The 21,732-nt window shown below is 38.3% G+C and overlaps 1 protein-coding gene across 1 annotated transcript; it reads right to left on the bottom strand.

The window, feature by feature from the left end:
* Positions 1 to 6,634: 6,634 nt before the first annotated feature.
* Positions 6,635 to 6,808, bottom strand: K441DRAFT_503810 (uncharacterized protein; the record flags this gene model as incomplete). Its single annotated transcript, XM_067642036.1, has 1 exon — positions 6,635 to 6,808. A coding segment is annotated over one exon (174 nt), but the record flags the coding sequence as incomplete, so codon positions are not given.
* Positions 6,809 to 21,732: the final 14,924 nt, after the last annotated feature.

The raw sequence follows: 21,732 nt of genomic DNA on the forward strand, positions 1-21,732 counted from the left end.
AAAAAAAATTAATATCTAGTAGTAGAAAATATATATTAAATATTATAGATCTTATTAGGGAACTAATAGGATTTCTAAAAGAGTTATAGGTTTTAAACCAAAAAAAAAGCTGTAATGGCTAGATTTAATATATGATATAAACTTCAGCTATTTTTTAAAGCTTTAAAATTAATTATATGGTTATTATATATAATTTAATAGGGTGGGTTGTCTTGAAAATTCGCTTAGCACGGACACTTATAACACCCAACTGTAGCAATATAGGCGCCTCTTGCACGCTGTGCAACGTATTAGTCCTTTATATTTATAGTCTTACAGATCTCTCTACGGGAACTAGTAAGGTCTATAGGCTTTGCTATAATAAGCCTTAGGTTTTAAGCTTGGCGTTTTTAAGTTAGCTAGATTAGGTTACCCTTTTATATAATTAAGCCTCTATTAAACTTAATTGGAGTCTGCTTAGTTAACTACTTTTATAGCTTTACTAAGAACTTTACCTCTTATAGTTTAGTCTCTTTAGCGTCCACAAAAGTCCAGTCCGCTAAGAAGAGGGTATTATCCGTTTAGAGTCCGATAATACTAAGGCCGTTTAATAGGGCATATAGGAGGCAGGGGTTATAGGTTAACTGTTCCATTTTAAGTTTACTAACGTAATACTAGTAATATATTTTAAACTAGTGGTTTCTAGCTTCCGGCACTCTATAAAGAGGTTTTATAACTTATAAAATTGTTCCTCGTTATAGATTAAGCTTAAGGGGTAGTTGTATAAAGATATCTCTACTTAGGTAGGTATTAGACTATATATAGGCTTGCGAGATATCCCATACATCAGGAAATTTTTTTTTGGGCTGGTTGTTGCGGTTTGCGGCAAATTGCCGCAAACTATACGGTTGCGGCAGGTGGATATGGTCGTTAGCGAATTGTGCAAACCGTGCGTTTTATAACAAGTTTGCAGCACCCTAATAGCAAACCGTGCGTTTTGTAACAAGTTTGTAGCATCTAATAGTAAACCGCGCGTTTTGCAACAAGTTTGCAGTATCTAATAGCAAATTACAGCAAAACGCTCAACTACCAAACTAATGCTAGCTTTTTGCTACCCTATAAATAAATAGCGCGCAAACTGTACAAACTGTACAAACTGTACGAACCGTACAAACTGTATAAACTGTACGAACTATACGAACTGTACGAACTGTACGAACTGTACGAACTATACAAATTGTACAAACTGTATAAATTGTACGAACTGTACAAATTATACGAACTGTACAAACTGTACAAACTATATAAATTATAATATACTACTATAGATTGCCACAGATTGCCACAGATTGCCATAGATTGCTATAATATGCCTTTAAAAATATATTCATATTATAACTACTATATAAAATAGCTACTCCTCTAAACCTATTACAGATTACGAAGCATTTACCTTGCCTAGCCCCTTCTTCACCCTCATTCTAAAGATATCTAGATCCTTATCATTAAATAGTATAGACTTAACCCCTTTTCTAATAGTATACTAAAGACTTGCATTAGGTTCAGCCCTAAGCGTCTTTCTAAATGGCTTAACTGCAGCTATTAACTGTTTGTAATTCCAGTAATATAGTATATCAATGGTACGTTTCTAATTCCGCGATTTTATACCTTTAAAGACAAGCTTATAGGTACTATTTCCGAAATTATTGCCAGCGCCACCATCCTTATCCATATCTTCTCCACTATTCACGCCAGCATTGTTGCCTATATCCACTCCATTATATTCATTACCCCCCTTTCTCGCACCATTCCAATCATCCATATTTCCACCTAAAGCTATATCCGTTCCATTATCCGCATCGCCATCTTTATCTGTATCAACTCCACTATATCCGTCACGACACTTATTTATATCAGTCCCGCTATCTATGCCGCTATTAGGGTCGCTAATATTATTAGGCCTACCGCCTTGGTAATTAGTACTGTGGTCGGTCTAATTAGGCGACATATTATGGGGTGTGTTAGGCTAAGTAACAGTACCGGAAGGGCGGGAGGTGTCTAGGTTTAAGGAAAGGGACGCGTTAAGTACCTAGATATAAGTATTAGTCCAGAACTGTTATTATAAGTAGTCGCATACTGGTAGAAGTATATCAAAGCACTGCTTATTAAATCCTGCGTCATAGTCGGAATCCAGGTCAGAAAGATCATCAAAACTATATTTAAATGGATTTAGAATTACTCGTGCAGTAGGGTCGTTGCTGTATATAGTTACTCAATATCTTTTCAAGACGCCCTATCGCAGAAGCCCTAAAATCCGGTTCTGGCGCTCTGTTAACTAATCCGCCTACATAGCCTTTATCCATTCCCATATAGCTAATATTAGAGTTAGTTACGGCGTAGCCTAGGTAGTTAAAACAAGGGTAGAGAAAGAATAAATTACTATTAACATTAGCACCTGCTTTAAGCTTTTATTAGGTAAAACTACCACTTTTCCATTCATTAATAACATGGCGGATTATTACATAAATTAGTATAACAGCCCCAGGGCTAATTAGGCGCAGAAAGTGCTGCGTATCTATACCAAACCTAAATTGCCACCTTCCTTTAAAGAATAACTCGGAGAGACCAACTATAATAACCGGTGCTACAAAGCGGGATTGCTCGCCCTATAAATAGTTAGGAGAGTGCCAAGGTAGTATAGCTATACATACTATCTTAGAGCATTAAAAGTCATCTATATGGAGTAGCTCTTCCACTTTAGCAATTATTTCCTGCTTAGAGAGCTTTCTAAATAAGTACTCAGCCTTTACGCAATCTCGTATACGTCTTAACAGGTAAAACCGGAACTAGCTAATACTATCATACATCTATTTTATGTTAGTATATATAAAAGCAATAAGAGGTAGCTTACCATGCGACACATTAATAGCGACGGTTTTTGCATAGCCTCGCTAGAACCGTCGCCTTTAGAAACCCCATTATACTCCACTGCTTTATCCCATGCTAAGTCCATCGTCTTTTCCAGAGTCTTTACGTTCCCTTCCAGCTATAGCGTAAGAGAAAGACCTTTAGGAGCCTTACCTAACATCACAAACATTAAAAAGAAGCGCACAGCAGCTTTTAATATTAGTTCATCCATAAGTTTCAATTTGGGTTTACTGCCACGTTTTATTCCTTGCTATCTTCCAACTGTATATATACTATATCAAGACTTCTACGGTTTATTACTGTGTATAGGCGCTATATAAAACAACTCGGCTATAGAGTTATCTTCGGCACTAGAGATAAACTCTTCAGTAAAGGGACGGTAGCATTAGAGCCGCTTATTAGGGCGATTTAGGACTTATAACCGCTGTTAAAGCATAAGCGGGTGTAAAGGAATAGAGTCTATATAATAGATACCATGGTTAAATTCTGTATATGTAGATCTAGAGATTCTTCGTCTAAACTCTGCTGGAGTTATCAACGATACGCTCTTCCCTGGGGCATTAAGCCTCCATCTTCTTTAGAATCGCTATTCGTATCTAACTAACATTTTAGGATGCCATCCCTGGATACTCTATCGCCATATATAGCCGTCTGCTAAAGTTAGCTGCATACTACCGTGCATATACTGTTTATAGTACTTTAGCCTAACTACCGTTCGCGTATACGTTTTTAGATTCTTCTCGCACTAGTAGTGCTATTTCTTTTACCTTTACCTTAGTAGCAGGTATATATTAGTATTTCAAGCAGTTATATAGAGGGTAGTCTATACCTTATTCTTTTTAGAAGCTATAGTTATATTCTTTTAGGATAGTAGAGGTTGGTAAACCTTCGGCATAACTAACATAGAAGAAGTTAAAGAAGTTAACAAAGATATAAAGATAAAGTATAACACTTTTAAATCATATATTTGCCAGTATAGATGCAGTTAATAAAATAGAGGAGTAAAGGGGGAGATTTTAAGGTTCTACTAGGGAGCTTAGACCTATCACCAGCCCACTTAGAGCAAATTATAGCAGATTGCCGCATATCTTGCCATTAGCTACGTAATATTAAGAATTCCTACTAACAAGCAAGCACTAGAGCTAATCTTTACAGGCAAGAGCGTTATAACCGCCTGCAAAAATATAAGAATTTAACCAATTTATATGGATATGGCTAACCTTTTCTAGCGGTTTAGTAGGTCAACACCACCCAAGCAGCAAGTACTTAACGGTTATCCTTATTCTCCTCCCTTATTAAGACGTACTCCGGAGCTCCCCTTTACACCCAGTCAGCCTATAGATACACCCAAGACGCAAAGTCAGTTTAATTGCGCTATTTCCGCCTTTTTCCACCTAGAATCTCCCTCAAAGCGTATTAGCTTAGGCGATAAGCTAATAAAGTCGTTTTATGTTCAAAACTCAAGGAGAGCCTTCACAAAGGAGCAACATAAGGCTATTCTATATATTAAGAAGCGGCGGTCGCAAAGATTAGCTATTAATTTAGCCCTAAGTATTAATAGAGTTAATATACTCAATTGCGAACAGTTAGAAGAAGCTCAGACTATAAAGGTAGAGATTATTACAAAAATAAAGCCTATTAAAGAAAAACGTGCGGCAAATCGGAAGAGAAAGGCAGAAGAGGGGGGGTTATTACACTACTCTGCCAATACAAAATCCGCAAAAATACGTATAGCCAGCCAGCCTCTCACTCTAACGAGCCCCTCTACTACTCAATTTACCCACATATCGGACACGCCGCCTCCACCTTTAAGCCAACCAACGGCTTTCTCAACTTCTTTCTGTCTTACCTCATCTTATAGCCAGTTTACCTAGATTCCTAGGGATTAAATATGCCGGATTCCCCATTATGTTGGCCATTTTCATTTTCGTTCTAAGGCCTCCCATAATTTAATTAGAAGCTCAGTTTTAGATTTTTATTTCTTTATAAACTCATCTACACGTATACTGTTAATCCAAAGAAAATCGTTATCGTAGAATCAATTGTATATGTCCTAATCTGTGTACAAGTTTATCCAAAACGTTCTTCTTTTATCTAGCGAAGTTAGTATTAGTTGTATGGGTCTCTTAATATAGGAAATATTATATATTCGGTGGCCGTTTAGGTTTCGTCTATTTTGCGCTATATTTATAGGAAATCGTTCCACTTTAATCATCCCATTAAAAGGATCCACCTTGCCTCCATTACATGGACGGAATAGCTTAAGAAGTGCTCCATAGTACACTCGGTATCTACTATTCTCACCTATATAATTCAAGTCCTATACCAATACCAGCAATTCTAGATGGGCAGCCCGCGTTCCCTTCATTCCATTTATTACGTTCTTATATTCTCGTACAAGAACTTAGTCCCTTTATAGGGCAGTAGTCCGCATCCAAACTGGATTACAGCGTGCCCGTGCTTTATATAGTCGATTAAGATCATAAAAGTCTTTACCGCGTCAAATGTAGCATATTATAGAGTGATAAATACCAATAGGTAAATCTTATACCCAGGCTGCATCTCTTTCAAGGCGCTTAATGTCTGAATCCGTTGCTTATATACCATTAACTCGCTTACAACATTCCCGCATAAACAAAGCTAGTTTTATAACAAATTCATTAATACCTAGCCTAGTCTAAATTTCGCAGGCTCTACGCCATAAATTTAGGTTTATTCCGCACATCAAAAACATTTAATTAGTCAACTAGCAGTAATCCCATCTATACGGCTCATCTATCAGGTTAACTATGCCTAATAATAATGCAATATATGAATCTTCCATAGTATTAGCTGCTAGTATTAGCCTTATGTTTTCCCATAGCTCCATCTCTTACATTACTATAGTGTTTGTTAATTCCGTATTAAGATAAATTATTTACTCTTTATACCCTTCACGCTTATTTAATCTTTAATAGAAATTCTTCTAAGGAATATATACCCTTTCGCCGTGCTCTATTATAGTTCCCATTAGGGCGCCGAATATACAAATCATCTCCGGATAGTGGGAAATTGCATAAAGTTTAGGTATGTTAAAATTGGGTAGGTTTTTATCGTCAGGTCGGTACGGTAAGAACGCCTCCTTAGTCTTATCCATTCAATATAATGCAGCTTTAAGATATTCAATCGTATCTTTATCGTGTAATTCGTATTCGGCTAATAATATAAAGTCAACTATAGCACAAATAAACAGCATTGCCCCCTCGTGCCTATATAGCAACGGTGCCACAACTGGTACAATCTAACGAAGAAGGGACTTATACATCTTTCCAGTCCATTAGCTTAACTCTACAAAGTTATCCCATCTAATTATACCCTAAAAGGGTTTAACCTCGGCGAATTATACGGTTAGAAGACGTTCTACCCTATCCTTAGCAGATAATAGGGTTTTCACACCACTCTAATTAGTTATCAGAACCTTCCCTTTTCTTTTCTTAATATTAAGTAGTAGTGCCCGAAGCTAGCTCATTAAATGCTCCGTAACGCCTTTATATAGCTAATATAGTAAATCAGAGGCTATTATAGCGTGTATATCCGCTATATAATGGGACCAGGCAAAATTTTAAATTGGCCTAATATACTTAGGGTCGCTGCGATCTAGCTATAAGTTTTACTATCGTTTAAGTTGCTTAATAGTCGATTTGTGCGTCCGTTGCGGCCATTTGCCGGACATAGTGCTCAGTAGGTTACCTCGTTCATAAGGCGGTACATAACACATTATACAGTATTGCCCTAATTTTACTCCTATTAACACAACCTGCTCCTTATAGTCTGCCATAAACCTAGTAAGTATAGGGTAGCATTGCCGGATAAACCCATCCGCGCATCGCATTGGCATGCCGCGCCTAGCAGCGCGTTTAAGGGCTAGTTTTTATATTAACTCAAGTACCTACACACTGCTAAGGTAAATACTTACGTTTAAATATAATGCTTATTACTTAATAGTATACATCCAGCTTGTTTATCCGGTTACTTAGTAAGTCCATAGGTATATAACCTAGAAGAAGTATTACTAGCCTACTAGCCGTACATCGAGTCTTTAACAGGATATTAAGTATCGTAATATAAACCAGATGCGCCTTTTTGTCTCCGGATAGTGTAGTTAGCTTAATTTAGTCGCTACTAGGTATCACCATAATAGCCATTACACCATCAGGTAATTGATCTTAGATCTCCCACCAACGGTCGGCCGTGTATGCCTCGTTATACACTCTATTACCTTTTACGTTAAACTAATAAATAGAAGAATAAACCATATCATCTTTAAATGGGAAATGACCGATTAGGAAGGCCACCACGCTAAGTATATCACGGTGGTATATCTTTAGGTTTTTGCCGTATATATTAAGTTCTATAATTCGCCAGCTCTCATCGCTCACACCTTTAGAAATAGAATGTAGTTTTGTCTTGACTTCTTTTACATTTCGGCATAATATATATCCGTCCCTTATATTTTCAATACAGGGGTCTCGTAGCCACGCGTCTATTTCTTTTGCTGACGTGCCATTACGTACCCACCAGGCAACTTGCGCCCATTCTGCAGAGCTTATAAAAGGGTAGAATATATTATTGCCTTTATTCATTCTATCTGCTGGCTAGCTAGGCCTCAGCGGGTAGTCACAATCCGTGGTAGACTGCTAATTAGAGTTCCCCTCCGGGTGGCTAAGTAGGGTTCCTATATAGCGGCCAGTCACTTTATAATAAGTTTGGGTATAATAAATATTTAAGGTAGAGAGGCTTATTACCGCGTAACTATACGTTTCGGTACTAGTTAGTTGTTCTGCCGGTGCTATATTACTTAGCTCCTCTACCAATATCAAGCCGGTATTTCCTGTAATGGTTAGTAAAGTATCGTTAACAGCAGTGTTAGTTGCTATAAGGTCATGTACCTATTATTCCACGGTAAATTCATCATCTTTATATATATCCACTCAAGCCTAAATTATAGGATGGACATCATCCTGTTAGTTAAGATAGTCTATACCCGCAGCTTTACAGTACAGCTTATATCACGCCAATCCACCCACAGTAAAAATCGTGCGCTTGCATTTGGGGCACTGGCGATTTATCAAGCCCATTATAATAGCAACAAATGCGGCTCCTTACGTTGTTATTAAGATTCAACAGGTAGGTTTATGCCCAAAAAGGGCAGTGCATTACATAACTAATCCAATAGCCGTAATCTACGGCAATCTGCTAGCTATCCTAATAACTATAACGGCTTACTCCTTTTAAATTATAAGTTAAATACACTAAGTAGCATATTATCCTAAGCGCTAATAATATATAAAGCAGTATTATATCCTACAATACTTATTACAATCAATTTACAACCGCCAAACATTTATAAACCTTCAATCCCGCGTCCCTCGCCAACACCATACGCACCTAGCATAGCAACAACACAATTAAATAGTGTGCATACTATGGAGAAGGCATAGTATAAGTCTACCGGTAAAACTCCCAGAAAGGATAAGCAGATTATATCCGGGTTTAGTATCAGCAGCGCTCGTTTATACGAGATCAAAGGGGCAGTTAAGGACATTGTAAATAAAAGCAATATAATATCCATACGCTTCCGAGACCAAATAAATTACGCTATTCAAAGTAAGATTATAGCCAAAATCGTTAATTAAATCCCAGAGTCCAATAATGCTCCAATTAGGTGGACTAAGGAAGTGGCCTAATATCTCCTTACTCGCACGCAGTCAAATATGCGCAAGAAAGCTGGCCGGGCTAGTGCTAAATTAGGACTTCGGTATAAAGCTATAAATTCTACCATAGGGTACCCTTATGCAGAGCTTTAGGACGTATATTAATTTCTTTTACCTAAATATGTTGACAAATATAACGTTCGGGGTCTTGTAATCTATATATACTGAGATTTAAAGAACATACCACGGTCTACAATTTATATGGACTTGGGTGCTAGTCTACTTTGAACTAACTTGGCGAAAGGGTGGACGAGTCTTCTAGATTTCCCCAAATTTCTTAATATTGCCTAGGACGCTGGAGTTAACCTAGAGACGGAGGAGTTATGGGCAGATACACTAATAATTATACCAGTTCGGAATGTGGGACTTTTAAAGTATGCAATATAACAAACGCTTAAAGCCTCTAAGGATACAATTATTTTCGTGGTTGCGAATATACGCGGTATATAGTATTAGTCCTTATAGCTTTAAATCTAATACTATTTAGAGTCTTAATTATTCACTAAGAGCCCTACTTAAAAGGGTATATTAAAGCAGTCTCAATTAAGCTAAAACATTAATCCTAGACAGGCAAAACGTCCTAGGCATATTAACCCTTATTCTTAGGTTGCATATTCTAATATACTTCTAGCTCCGCCCATTATACTGGTTTTGTAAAGAATATTTTCTATAACTAGAGGAAGCGCATTTAGCGGCAATCTGCCATGGCAAATTGCCCTTTAACTCGCGCGCATTACATTCCGTTAGTAAGAGCATTTGCCTTAGGCTTATCCACTTTACTTCACTCTTTACCTCTACTACCTCAACTAACTCTCGCACGGCGCCTCTACGCGATATCAATCAGTCAATCAATTAGTTTAACCACCAATTGCTGCTTTAAGCTGCGACTCACTCCCTAAAACTACGGCAATCTGCCTAGTAGATTAACTCTTATAATTAGTTTATCTCACCCACCTACTTTAGACTCGCACCTTTACCAATCACTAATTAGATTCTTCCACTTTTATATAGCAACGCTCCACTCCTTCTTTATTCCGTCTTAGTATCTTTACGCATTATAATAAAGGACTTAGATATCACGAAGGGATAGGATATTAATACTCGTCGCCTTAAGGAAATTAAGAGATACAATCTTAGATAACATATAAAAGGCCGGGCTTAAAAAACCCATATTTTATACTGCTAAAGATAAAGTGCCGTACAATTAGTTTATTTGGAAGATTCTTAGCGACTTAACTAAGAAGGAACGTGCTTTAAACAGCTAGTCTAGATAGGCTATTATTCCTTTTATGTTATCCTAGAGGACCAATGCTACTAAACGGCAAAACAATATAAAGTTGGAAGTTAAACCCAATTCAAACCCATAATAACGCTGGCACGTATATTTACTTCTAAGCCAATCTCCAAATTACACGATTTTACATCACTAAATAAGCCGTTCTCACTCAAAAATATGACCTTCTAGTTTTGAAGAATAAACCCAATCACCTAAAGCACTATAGAGCTTTATATAGTCTATAAATTTTAAAAGGCAACACAGAAACTCCAACAGTTAAAGAAATTAGTTTCTCGCTATTTTAAGAGGTCTTAGTATTAGTAGGTTTCATCTCAAACAAGAATGAAATTACCTAGCTTAACGTGGTTACTAATAAGGAGGTTTATATTACCTAGCAAGGGCCATTATAAGCCTTATTTCAGTGGTATATGCTATACAACAGGAGCAGAGTAGAATTTCTACTTAAGAGTACGGATTGTAAGTCCCTTTAACAACATCTAGCTATCTATATGCTAATAATTGCAGCCGAGCATTTAATTGTAAAAGTACTATACTAATCACTAAATAAGTAGGGCATAAACCCTCCCAGAATTGCCAATACTCTAACCCACAGTATTCGCGCGCTAAGGCCGCACTTAAGAAACGGCAGAAGATCACGCCTAAGCCAATCCGCAAGCACTTAGATATTAAGTTTATTAATAAAGACAGCAAGAATAAAAGCGATGCTTTATCCATTTTATTAACACGCAGCGGTATTCCAAGTTTATTAAGTCCAAAGAAATGTAATCACAAAAGGGAGTAACCTACTAGAGGCATCCACGGGCAAACTACGGCAAACTGCGGCAAGCTGCTAGGAACAGCCGCAATAATCCAGTTATCCAGCCTATAGACAATCCCAACAATATAGAGTACGGCAAGGACAATCGCGATACTCCCTAGAGCAAAACTGCTTTGTATCCCTAATCAGCTCAGACTCCATATAATAATTTAACACTATACCCGTAAAAGCTTTCCTTAGTAAAATTATAGAAACTAATACGATCTAAGATACCTTAGGTAAAAATGCGCCTAAGGATAATATAACCCAAGCTAAGGAGATATAGGCTACAATGCCTATTGCGTAAAGGTATAAGTATATAGTCATGNAGAGTATATCTTAAATTAGACTAACATTAGCTCTTTTTAGATTTTAAGAGGCCGCCATAGCCAAAGCAAGAGGCAAGGTTTAACGAATGGAGCAATAAATATACGAACGTTTGGCTAAGCTATGCAGAGTTCCTAAAAAGGCCGTCTTAGCGAAGAACCCGGTCCCCGTTCCTAGTAAATGGGGTCTAAATCCGAAGTTCAAATTATTCCCATACTAGCTACATAGCGCATTTAAGATATTCTACCAAGAGCGCACGCAACTAAACGGTGGGGTTTTTACTAATAGTGTAGGAACCGGAAAAATCGTAACCGCGTACTTAACTATTATCCTTAGTTACCATTATGCTATAAACCTAGATGAAGCGGCTGCTAATTAAGCGGCTAGGAATGCGAATCAGCATCTACAGAAGGACAACTAGGCTAAAGACGCCGAGTGTCCTAGCCAGGACAAGATGCCTTTTCCATACTTATATATAAATTAAAACGCTATATCTATAATGCGAAGACAGCATAATGCAAATCTAGTCATTATAATTCCAAGTATAATTACCAGCTAGAGAGACAATTACATCTTATTATTTAAGGACTCTATACTTATAATAAAAGAGCAGACGCTACTACGGTTTGCAATGTGCTACAAGATAGAAGGTATATCTAAAGGAATGGCGCGACTAAACCTTTAGGAATGGCTTTAAATGGGGACTTTAGGGGACTAGTTAGATTACGATGCGATAAATAATAGTCAGACTCTTATAGGTAAAAAGAAAACGCCCTACTTATGGTTCTCTAACGGTCCTCTATAGAAGTATATAGACTGTCGCAACTACGCTCTTTAGCAAAATCTTATGGGATAAGTTTTATAATGAAAAAAATTAAGAAACTTATATCAACCAATTCCTTCATTCTTAAAAAAAAATGTGGTACCGCTATACCTAAGATTCTTTACCTAGGCCATTTCTAGCACAGTAATAGAGAATAGTGTTATAGACATATGCTGGTTTATTATAAGCGCCCTTAAAGATGCAGATTGGGCAACCGCTTAAGTTAACCTAGTATTTTTAGAAAATACACGTCCGCGGAAGTCAATAAAATAGCTAAACTATAGACCCAATTTTTAAAGCAGGGAAGGAGCAACCCTAAAAGTGCCTTATAGTCTGCGACATATAAAAAATCAGTCAAGGTCAGTGGCCTAATTCTTGTAAATTTTCTCATTCGCCGTAACCGGGATACTATTGACTTTAATGACCGAAAACTGAAAGCTGTCCCAGGCTAGCTCTAAATTTAACACGTAAAGTGTAATTATAAAACTAAAGAACTTAAATTCCTATACAGCATAGAAGGTGCAATAGTGTTAGAAATAGAAGAGGCATTTTAGCAGAAAATAGTCGAATGGAAAGAAGATGGTTCTCCTACTAGGAAAAAACTAGTACGAATGGCCAGCAGCTCCTTAAGCAGCTACTTTACGTGCTATAATCCAGTGACAACACCCGGGTTACTTTTATAGAAGGATAGATTTAATAAGGATCTTCCGGACAACAAAAAAAATAAACGTCCAGTCTAATACTACACTAACGCAGTTAAAAATCCCATTAAAAGTATCTTAGATTAGAATAAGGAGGAAATTCTTTACAACGACGCGAAGTTTAAGACGCTTTTAGCTATCTATAAAGAAATTACAGCAGCACCATATATCAAAGGCTATTATAGCAAATTTTTTATTTATTAGGGCGGTATATATACCAGTAAGTAGCAAAACACTCTATCTTTTTACCTCTTAATAGCAGCACGCTTAACTAGAACTCTAAGCTAACACTTATTTTAGGCCTTGGTTGCTAAATATAGTAAGGATGCCGTTGTATGCCTCCCCAGAGGAACACTACCAAAGTAAAAAGACCATATAATCTATAACTCGTAAAAGCAGCCAAACGGACTATAAATTCTCTTATTATTTCTAAAGGCTATTGCGGAGGGTGTTACTATTAACGGCTTCCCGTATCGAAAGTGGAATTCTAGATAAGCTTAAGTTTAAGAAGAATGTAGACACGAATAAGCCCAGAAATTTAAAGAAGCAGCTAATNNAAATGTTATAGATTATAGTAGCGATNTNTTTTTAATCCTTTTAGCGCGGAATTNGGCAATATACTAGGTAGTTTGCCGTAAATTCTTCTCTAGTAGAAGAAGTATAACAGACTATTATTTTTAGAATTAGGTAATATAGTAGGCAGTATTCCGCAGTCTTACGGTTAGTAAAAGGCAAATACTAGATTGTTTTTTTTATAGAATTAAGCAATATACTTAGCGATGTGCAGCAGTCTTACGGCTAATGGAAGGCATATACTAAGTTGTTTTTTGTGGAACTGGGCGATATATCGGCAATATACCACAATTCTTTCATTAATAAGAGAAGGTACTATCTTGCTATTTAAGGAACCGGGCAATACGCGGGTAATATATCGCAGTGCTCCGTTAATAAAAGAAGCCGCTAGCTTATAACGCGGGAACCGGGCAATATGCGAGCCAATATTCGGAATACTCTACTCGTAAGAGGAGCCTACTAGCTTGCGATGCAGGAACCGGGCAACGCACGATCAGGTATATCGCAGTGCTCTATTAATAAGCAGCGCCTACTAGTTTGCTATTTAAGGACCCAAGTAATGCGCCAGGCTATATATCGTGGTGCTTTGTTAATGTGGCAAGTCTACTAGCTTGCGGCGCAGGAGCCGGGCAATATACGAGCTAATATGTCGGAATACTCTACTAATAGGCGACACCTGCTAGCTTGCAATTCAAAGAATTGGGCAATGTGCCTAGCAATATGCGGCAACTTCGTGCTTAGTAATGGAAGTCTACTAGCTTGCCGCTTAAGGAACTGGGCAGTGTGCCAGGCAATATGCGGCAATTTCGCGCTTAGTAATGGAAGTCTACTAGCTTACCGCTTAAGGAACTGGGCGGTGTGCTAGGCAATGTGCGGCAATTTCGCGCTCAGTGATAGAAGTCTGCTGGCTTGCCGCTTAAGGAACTGGGCAATGTGCCAGGCAATGTACGACAATTTCTCGCTTAGTAATAGAAGTCTGCTAGCTTGCCGCTTAAGAAACTAGGCGTGTGCTAGGCAATGTGCGGCAATTTCGCGCTCAGTAATTGAAGTCTGCTAGTTTGCTCTTTAAGGCAGTAATCTTATTGGATTGGAGCTCCTAGCTAGAGTCACAATTGATATGGACTTTAGATCTAACCATTTGATTAGTGGAGCGGAGTGAATATGAAGTTAATATAGCTCTTAGAGCTCTAGATCTATACCTAATTTAAAATGCGGCTAAGGAAGAATAGATTACTAGTAACTCCGTGCTCAATACAAGGCCAATTAGTAACTCCCGGAGCTCTGCTACTAACTCAGTGTCTGTTAAGGGGCGTATTAGCTATGGAATCTAGAACACCCACTCATTCTGCTACTGTTCTCTTCATACTAGTACACAGCTTATTCCAGATACATGGCGTATTAGCTATGGAATCTAGAACACCCACTCATTCTGCTACTGTTCTCTTCATACTAGTACACAGCTTATTCCAGATACATGCCCCGATCGCAATACTGTAGTCGCGTTTGCATGCCTTATATAATATTATTATCTTAACCTTCTTGATCACGATGAGCTTGTTTCCGGGGGGTTCGTATAGGAGGTAGGCAAAGACGTAGGAAACGCCGATCGCAGAGAGGACGTTGGTCGAGGAGGAGGCTCTATTGCTACACCAAAGTAGGGAGTCGCGATAGAGGCCTGGTGGCAGAGAGGGGCTCTTTCAAATTGTTCACTGACGTTAATTACGCATTAACATGCGAAGTTAAATCTAGAGCCTTATTCTAGAGCCTTACCAAATAATTAACTTAATTACAGATTTAAATAAGCCATAGTAGTAGCCGCCACTAATTATAAAACGGGTGATACTAAAAGGCGTATAGATCGAACAGTTATAATATGGAGGCGATTTGCAACCAAACAGTAAGGAGCTTTGAGCTCTATATCCCTTCGTCTAGTAAAAGAGACTTTTCGTATTAGGCGCTTTAGGCGCTCCTGCCTAGGTTAGCATGCTACGGGCACCCTAGCTAGCGTAATTTTATTAGCAAGCCTCACCAAAACGCGTTAACTTACGATGCCGATAAAATGCTACAGAAGGCCACCACCTATATATATATTTAAGGAAGTTGGGCAAAATGTCGTAATATATAATATTATAACTATAGGTTTCTGCCCTTCCTCTATTAACCAGCTGCCGATTATATAGGATAATCCTCCATTAAAGTCTTCCCCCGAATTACTACCACCTATCCGCTTTATACGTATTCTTAACGTTAATAAGGATAAGCTTCTCTCTTAGATCTTACTGCCAAATACTATCCATCTATCTATTACCTACTCTCTGCATCAGAACCAATTTCCCCTTAACTTAACCACATACTAGCCCTTAACCTATTTTTAAAGTAAACGTCGTAATAGTATATATGCCAATAAGGAGTCATAGATATCTTACGCTAATTGGCTATTACAGATAAATGAAAACCCTAGGTATGCAACTACCCCAGCCAAGCGCACCAAGCGTCCCTACGTTAAAAAGGCGTTACTGAAGAACAAAGATAGGACTACTAAGCCAGCTCTAAAGCCGCGAAAGAAGAAAAGCGGCGGATAGTTGCCAGAAGGAGATTAGAGGGTTTCTGATTAAGTAGGAGAAGAATGGTAAGGTAGCTAAAGCCACAAAGACAGCTTAGCTACTTATTAAGAAGCCTCCGCCAACCCATTCTGTCCTGCTAGCCGCTGGAAATGCCGCTATACGTAGTCTAGGGAGAACCGAGTTAAATAAAAACAGCGCCGCGGAGATGGCTATTATAGAAACTAGAAAACCATAAAGAGGGACCTCTTTAATATTACAAGTCAGACAATCAGTCGCATAAAGGAGGGATGGGATGCTTTGCAGACTACGTCACCCGCTAATCGCTAGAATAGAGAGTTTAAAGACAGAAATTAAGGAACTTTAAAAAGCTAAGAAGGCTTAAAATATATCCATCGTTAATCTAATCCGGGACGCCTAAGTGACAAAGTAGGATCATCTCCAAGGTTATAAAACTATATTCGCAACTAACCAAAGCGCATAATGTGAATTAAAGAAAGGTAATGTTTTAAGAGCTTTTGGTAAAGGACCAGCTTAAGGTTATAAGGGAGGACGTACTATATACGCCAAATGAGGTGTATTAAGTGCTATAAGTAGTTAAACGGTTTAACCAGCGGCTGTTCAATATAGAGGATCGATTAAGGGCGGTATAGGAGGGCTTGAAGGAGGCTATAGCAAAGGCTTAATTAGCTTTACCTAGTCTCCTATTAAAAAATAATCAAAAACAATACGTAAATTCTATACTTAGCTAAGTTATTACCTTTTTATATTAGTAGTCGAGGTAGGATTTACAAGGTTTAATAAACTAATAAGTTAGTTTAGTTCTTAAATCCTAAAAATTATAACTATATAAGACTTATACTACCTAAGGCAATCTACCGCAAAATGCCGCTAGACTCGGCATTCTGCGTATTCACTAGAACTTCTTAATTTACCTTGCCATTAATAAGCATTAGATGACAGTAATTTGCCTACTAGCGTTACTGCGGGAGCACTTAACTTTAATATCCACTTCGCCTAACTCCTTACCTCTACTACCTTAACCAACTCTCGCACAGCACCTCTACGCGACATTAATCAGTTAATTAATTAGTTTAACCGCTAATTGCTACTTTAAGCCGTGACTCACACCCCAGAACTGCGGCAATCTGCCCAGTTAATTCATTCTCACGATTAGTTTGTCTCACCCACCTACTTTGGACTTGCACCTTTACTAAACACTAACTAAATTCTTCCGCTCTTATATAGCAACGCTCTACTTCTCCTTTATCCCATCTCGGCATCTTTACGCATTACTATAAAGGACTCGGATATTATGAATAGATAGGAAATCGATGCTCGTCGCCTTAAGAAAATTAAGAAGACAATCTTAGATAATATGGTAGAGGCCAGGCTTAACAAAGTCGCATTTCGTACTGCTAAAGATAAAGTACTACGCGATGACTTTGTCCAGAAGGTCCTTAGCAACTTACCTAAGAGGGAAGGTGTTTTAGAGAGCTAGTCCAAAGATACCATTATTGCTTTAATAACATCTTAAAGAACTAATACCATAAAACGGCAAAACAAGTTAGAACCTAGAAGTTAAACTCAACCCAAATTCGAACCCATAATAACGCTAGCGCCTACATTTGCTCCTAAGCAAATCTTAAAATTACTAGGCCCTACATTATTAGGCAAGCCGCTTTTGCTTAAAAATATAACCTTCTAATTTTAAAGAATAAACTTAACCACCTAAAACACCATAGAGCTTTACACAATCTATAATATTATAGAAGCCAACACAGAAACTCTAACAATTAAAGAAATTAGTTTTTCGCTATTTTAAGAGGTTGCAGCATTAGTAGGGTTCAACTCGGATAAGGATTAAATTGTATAGGTCGACATTAAATCCCACGAGGAGGCTTATATTACCCAGCAAGGGGCATTGTAAGCCGCATTCTAGCGATACATGCTATACTACAGAAGTAAAGTGGAATTTATACTTAAGAGTACCAATTATAAGTTCTTTTAACAATATCTGGCTATCTATATACTAATAATTGCAGCTAAGCATTTAATTATAAAAACACCGCACTAAACACCGCGCAAGCAGAGCATAAACCCTCCCAGCATCACTAATACCCCAATTCGCCAGTCTTTACGCGGCAAGCCTATATATAAGAAACGGCGGAAGACTGCGTCTAAGCAGACCCGCAAGCACTTAGAGTACTTAGATAATAAGTTCGTTGATAAAGATATCAAAAGTAAAAGCGATACTTCATCAACCTTATTAGCGTACAGCAGCATTCTAAGTTTATTAGGTCGGAAGAAACGTAGTTATAAAAGGGAGTAACCTGCTAGAGCATCTAAAGGCAAATTGCGGCAAGCTACCGAGGACGGCCGCGGCGGTCTAGCTATCCAGCCTATAGGGGGTCCCGACAGTACAGAGGAGAACAAAGACAATCATAATGCTCTCCAAAGCGCAACCGCTCTAGATCCTAAACCAGCTTAACTGCAGGTTGTAACCGTAGACGATCTGGCTGGTAACACCATACAGGTTTCTGCAGAAGACAATAACCCAGAAGAAGAGGCCCTTAAAGATATAATGAATAAAGCTAATAGGGAGGCAGAGGCTGCCAATTATATTAAGCAAAGGTATAGGTATATAAGCATATAGAGTACATCTTAAATTAGACTAACGTTAGCTTTTTTTAGATTTCAAGAAGCCGCCACAGCAAAAGCAGGCGGTAAGGTTGAGAGAATAGAGCAGTGGATGTATAAACGCTCAGCTAAGCTATAAGGGGTTTCTAAAGGGGCCCTCCTAGGGAATAACATGGTCCCCATTCCCCGCAGATAGGGTCTAAATCCAAAGTTTAGAGCGTTCCTATACCAGCTGCATAGTGCATTTAAGATGTTCTACCAGGAACGCATAGAGCTAAATAGTGGGGTTCTTATAGACGGCATGGGGACCGGCAAAACAGTAACCGCATACTTGACTATTGTCCTTAACTACCACTATGCTATGAACCTAGACAAAGTAGCTACTAATTAAGCGGCTAAAAATGCTACTCAATATCTACCGGAGGGCCACCAGGCTGACAGCGTTAAGTGTCCCAGCCAGAATAGAGTGCCTCTACTATACTTATGCATAAATCGCAACGCTACATCTATAATACGCAAACAGTATGGTGCCAGCCTAGTTATCGCAGTTCCACATATTATTACTACCTAGAGAGATAATTATATCTTATTATTTAAAGACTTACCACTCGCAACGCAAGCGCAGGCACCGCTAAGAGTTGCAATGTGCCATTTAACGGCGGATGTTTCTCTAGGCATAGAGCAGCCGACTTTAGATAAGTGGCTAGAAATGGGAACGTTGGGAAACTGGACCGCCCATAATGCTTTAAATACTCGTTAGGCTCTTACAGATAAAGCAAAAACCCCTTGCCCATGGTTCTCCGACAGTGTCCTACCACTTAAAAAGGGCAATCCTTTAGTTAGTACCCCGGCTGCCTCGGCAATAAGATTTATTATAATTACAATATCCAAATGCCTAAAACAGCGTGTTATTAACAACTTCATAATTACTAGAAGAGTCCACCGCTTCTTATCTAACGGTAAGCAAGAGGATAAAGGTCAGCAGTCGGTTAAAACCACGTTTTTTGGTAGGGTTTTATGGGATAAGTTTCATAACAAGAAGAATAAAGAGACTACAGTTAACCAATTTCTTCGTTTCTACAAAAGTACTATACCGAAACGCCTCAGATTCTTTATCTGGGCTATATTAGGGACTCTAATGGAGAATAGTGTCATAAATATATGTTAGTTTATTATGAGTGGCCTTTTAGATCTAGATTGGGCAAGCGCCCAAGATAATAGCATTCTTAAAAAATACACGTCCGTCGAAGTTGAAAAAATGGCGAAGCTATGGAGTTATTTTTTAAAATAAGGAAAGAGCAACCCTAAAGGGGTCTTATAGTCTACGGTATATAAAGAATCGGTTCAGGTCGGCGGAGAAATACTTGTAAACTTTAAAATTCGCCGTACCTTAAATACCATCGGCTTTGACGGAAGAAAATTAAAAGTTGTTTCAGGCGAGCTCCGAATTTACCACCTAAACTATAAGTATGGAACTGTAGAAATTGAATTGCTATAGGGCATAGAAAGTGCAATAGCGTCAGAAATAGAAGAGGCATTCTAGCAGAAAATGGTCAAATAAAAAGAAGATGGTTGTCCTAAGGGGAACCAACCAGTACGAATGGCCGGTACCTCCTCGAGCACCTACTTTGCATACTATATTGCAGCAATAACGCCCGGGTTACTTTTATGGAAGGATAGATATAATAAGGATCTGCCAGACAACGACAAAATTAACATATAAGCGAAATTTCACGCAAAATCAATTAAATCTCCTATTAGAAGCATCTTGGATAAGAATAAGGAGGAAATTCTTCGCGGTAATGCAAAGTTCGAGGCGCTTTTAGCTATCTATAAAGAAGTTATACGATTAAAAAACGTCGGGGGGTATCATAGCAAGGTTATTATTGGCACTAATTTCCTAACTATTAGGGCGGTATATATAGCAGTAAGTAACAAAACACTCTATCTTTTTACCTCTTAACAGCAGCTTGCTTAACCGGAACTCTAAGTTAACACTTATTTTAGGCCTTGGTTGCTAAATATAGCAAGAACGCTGTTACATATCTCCCTAAAGGAACATCACCAAAGCAAAAGAACCACATCATCTATAACTTATAGAAGCAGCCAAGCGGACCGTAGATTCTTTTGTCATCTCTAAAGGCTATTATAGAGGGTATTACCCTTAACGAGGCACACTTTATTATGCTTATAGAGCTCAATCCGTCCTTTAGCAAACAGGAACAGTTCATATACCGCATCTACCGAATTAGCCAAGAAAACCCTCTTATGACAGCATATATTTTATACAACACGGCTTCCCATATTAAGGTTGGAATTCTAAATAAGCATAAATTCAAAAAGACCGCCGCGGACAAGATACTAGACGTAGACACGAATAAGCCAGGGAGTTCAAAGGAGCAGCTAGTGGAAGTGTTCTAGCGAGGTGTTTTTAATATTTTAGCGCAGAATTAAGCAATATGCTAGGCAATTTGCCGCAAAGTCTTATCTAGTGGAAGAAGTATACCAGGCTGTTGTTTTAAGAATTAGGTAATATAGTGGGCAATATGCCGCAGTCTTATAGCTGATGGAAGGTATATACTAGGGTTTTTTTTTAATAAAGTAAGCAATGTTTCTTGGCGATATACCACATTCTCACGGTTAATAGAAGGCATATTAGGTTGTTTTTTGTGGAATAGGGCAATATATCGGCAATATGCCGCAATTCTTATATTAATGAGAGAAGTTTACTATCTTGCTATTTAAGGAACTGGGCAATAAGCGACCGGATATATCGCAGTGCTCTAGTAATAAGCGACAACTACTAGCTTGCTATTCAAGGACCCAAGTAATGCGCTAGGCGATGTATCGTGGTGCTCTGTTAATATAACAAGTCTACTAGCTTACGACACAGGAACCAGGCAATATGCGAGCTAATATATCGGAATACTCTACTAATAGGCGACGCCTGCTAGCTTACAATTTAAAGAATTGGGCAATGTGCCTAGCAATATACGGCAACTTCGTGCTTAGTAGTGGAAGTCTGCTAGCTTACCGCTTAAAGAACTGGGCAATATGCTAGGTAATATACAGCAGTTTCGCGCTCAGTAATGGAAGTCTGCTAGCTTACAGCTTAAGGAACTGGGCGATGTGCCAGGCGATATGCGGCAGTTTTGTGCCTAATAACTGGAGTATGCTAACTTACCGCTTAAGGAACTAGGTAATATGCCAGGCAATATACGGCAATTTTATGCTTAATAATAGAAGTCTGCTAACTTGCCGCTCAAAGAACTAGGAGTGTGCCTATTAATATATGGCAATTTCGTATTTAATAAGAGAGGTCTACCGGCCTGCCCCTACGGTTACACTTCCTAT

The sequence above is a fragment of the Cenococcum geophilum genome (assembly GCF_001692895.1).
Source record: "Cenococcum geophilum 1.58 unplaced genomic scaffold K441scaffold_42, whole genome shotgun sequence".
NCBI lineage: Eukaryota > Fungi > Ascomycota > Dothideomycetes > Gloniales > Gloniaceae > Cenococcum > Cenococcum geophilum.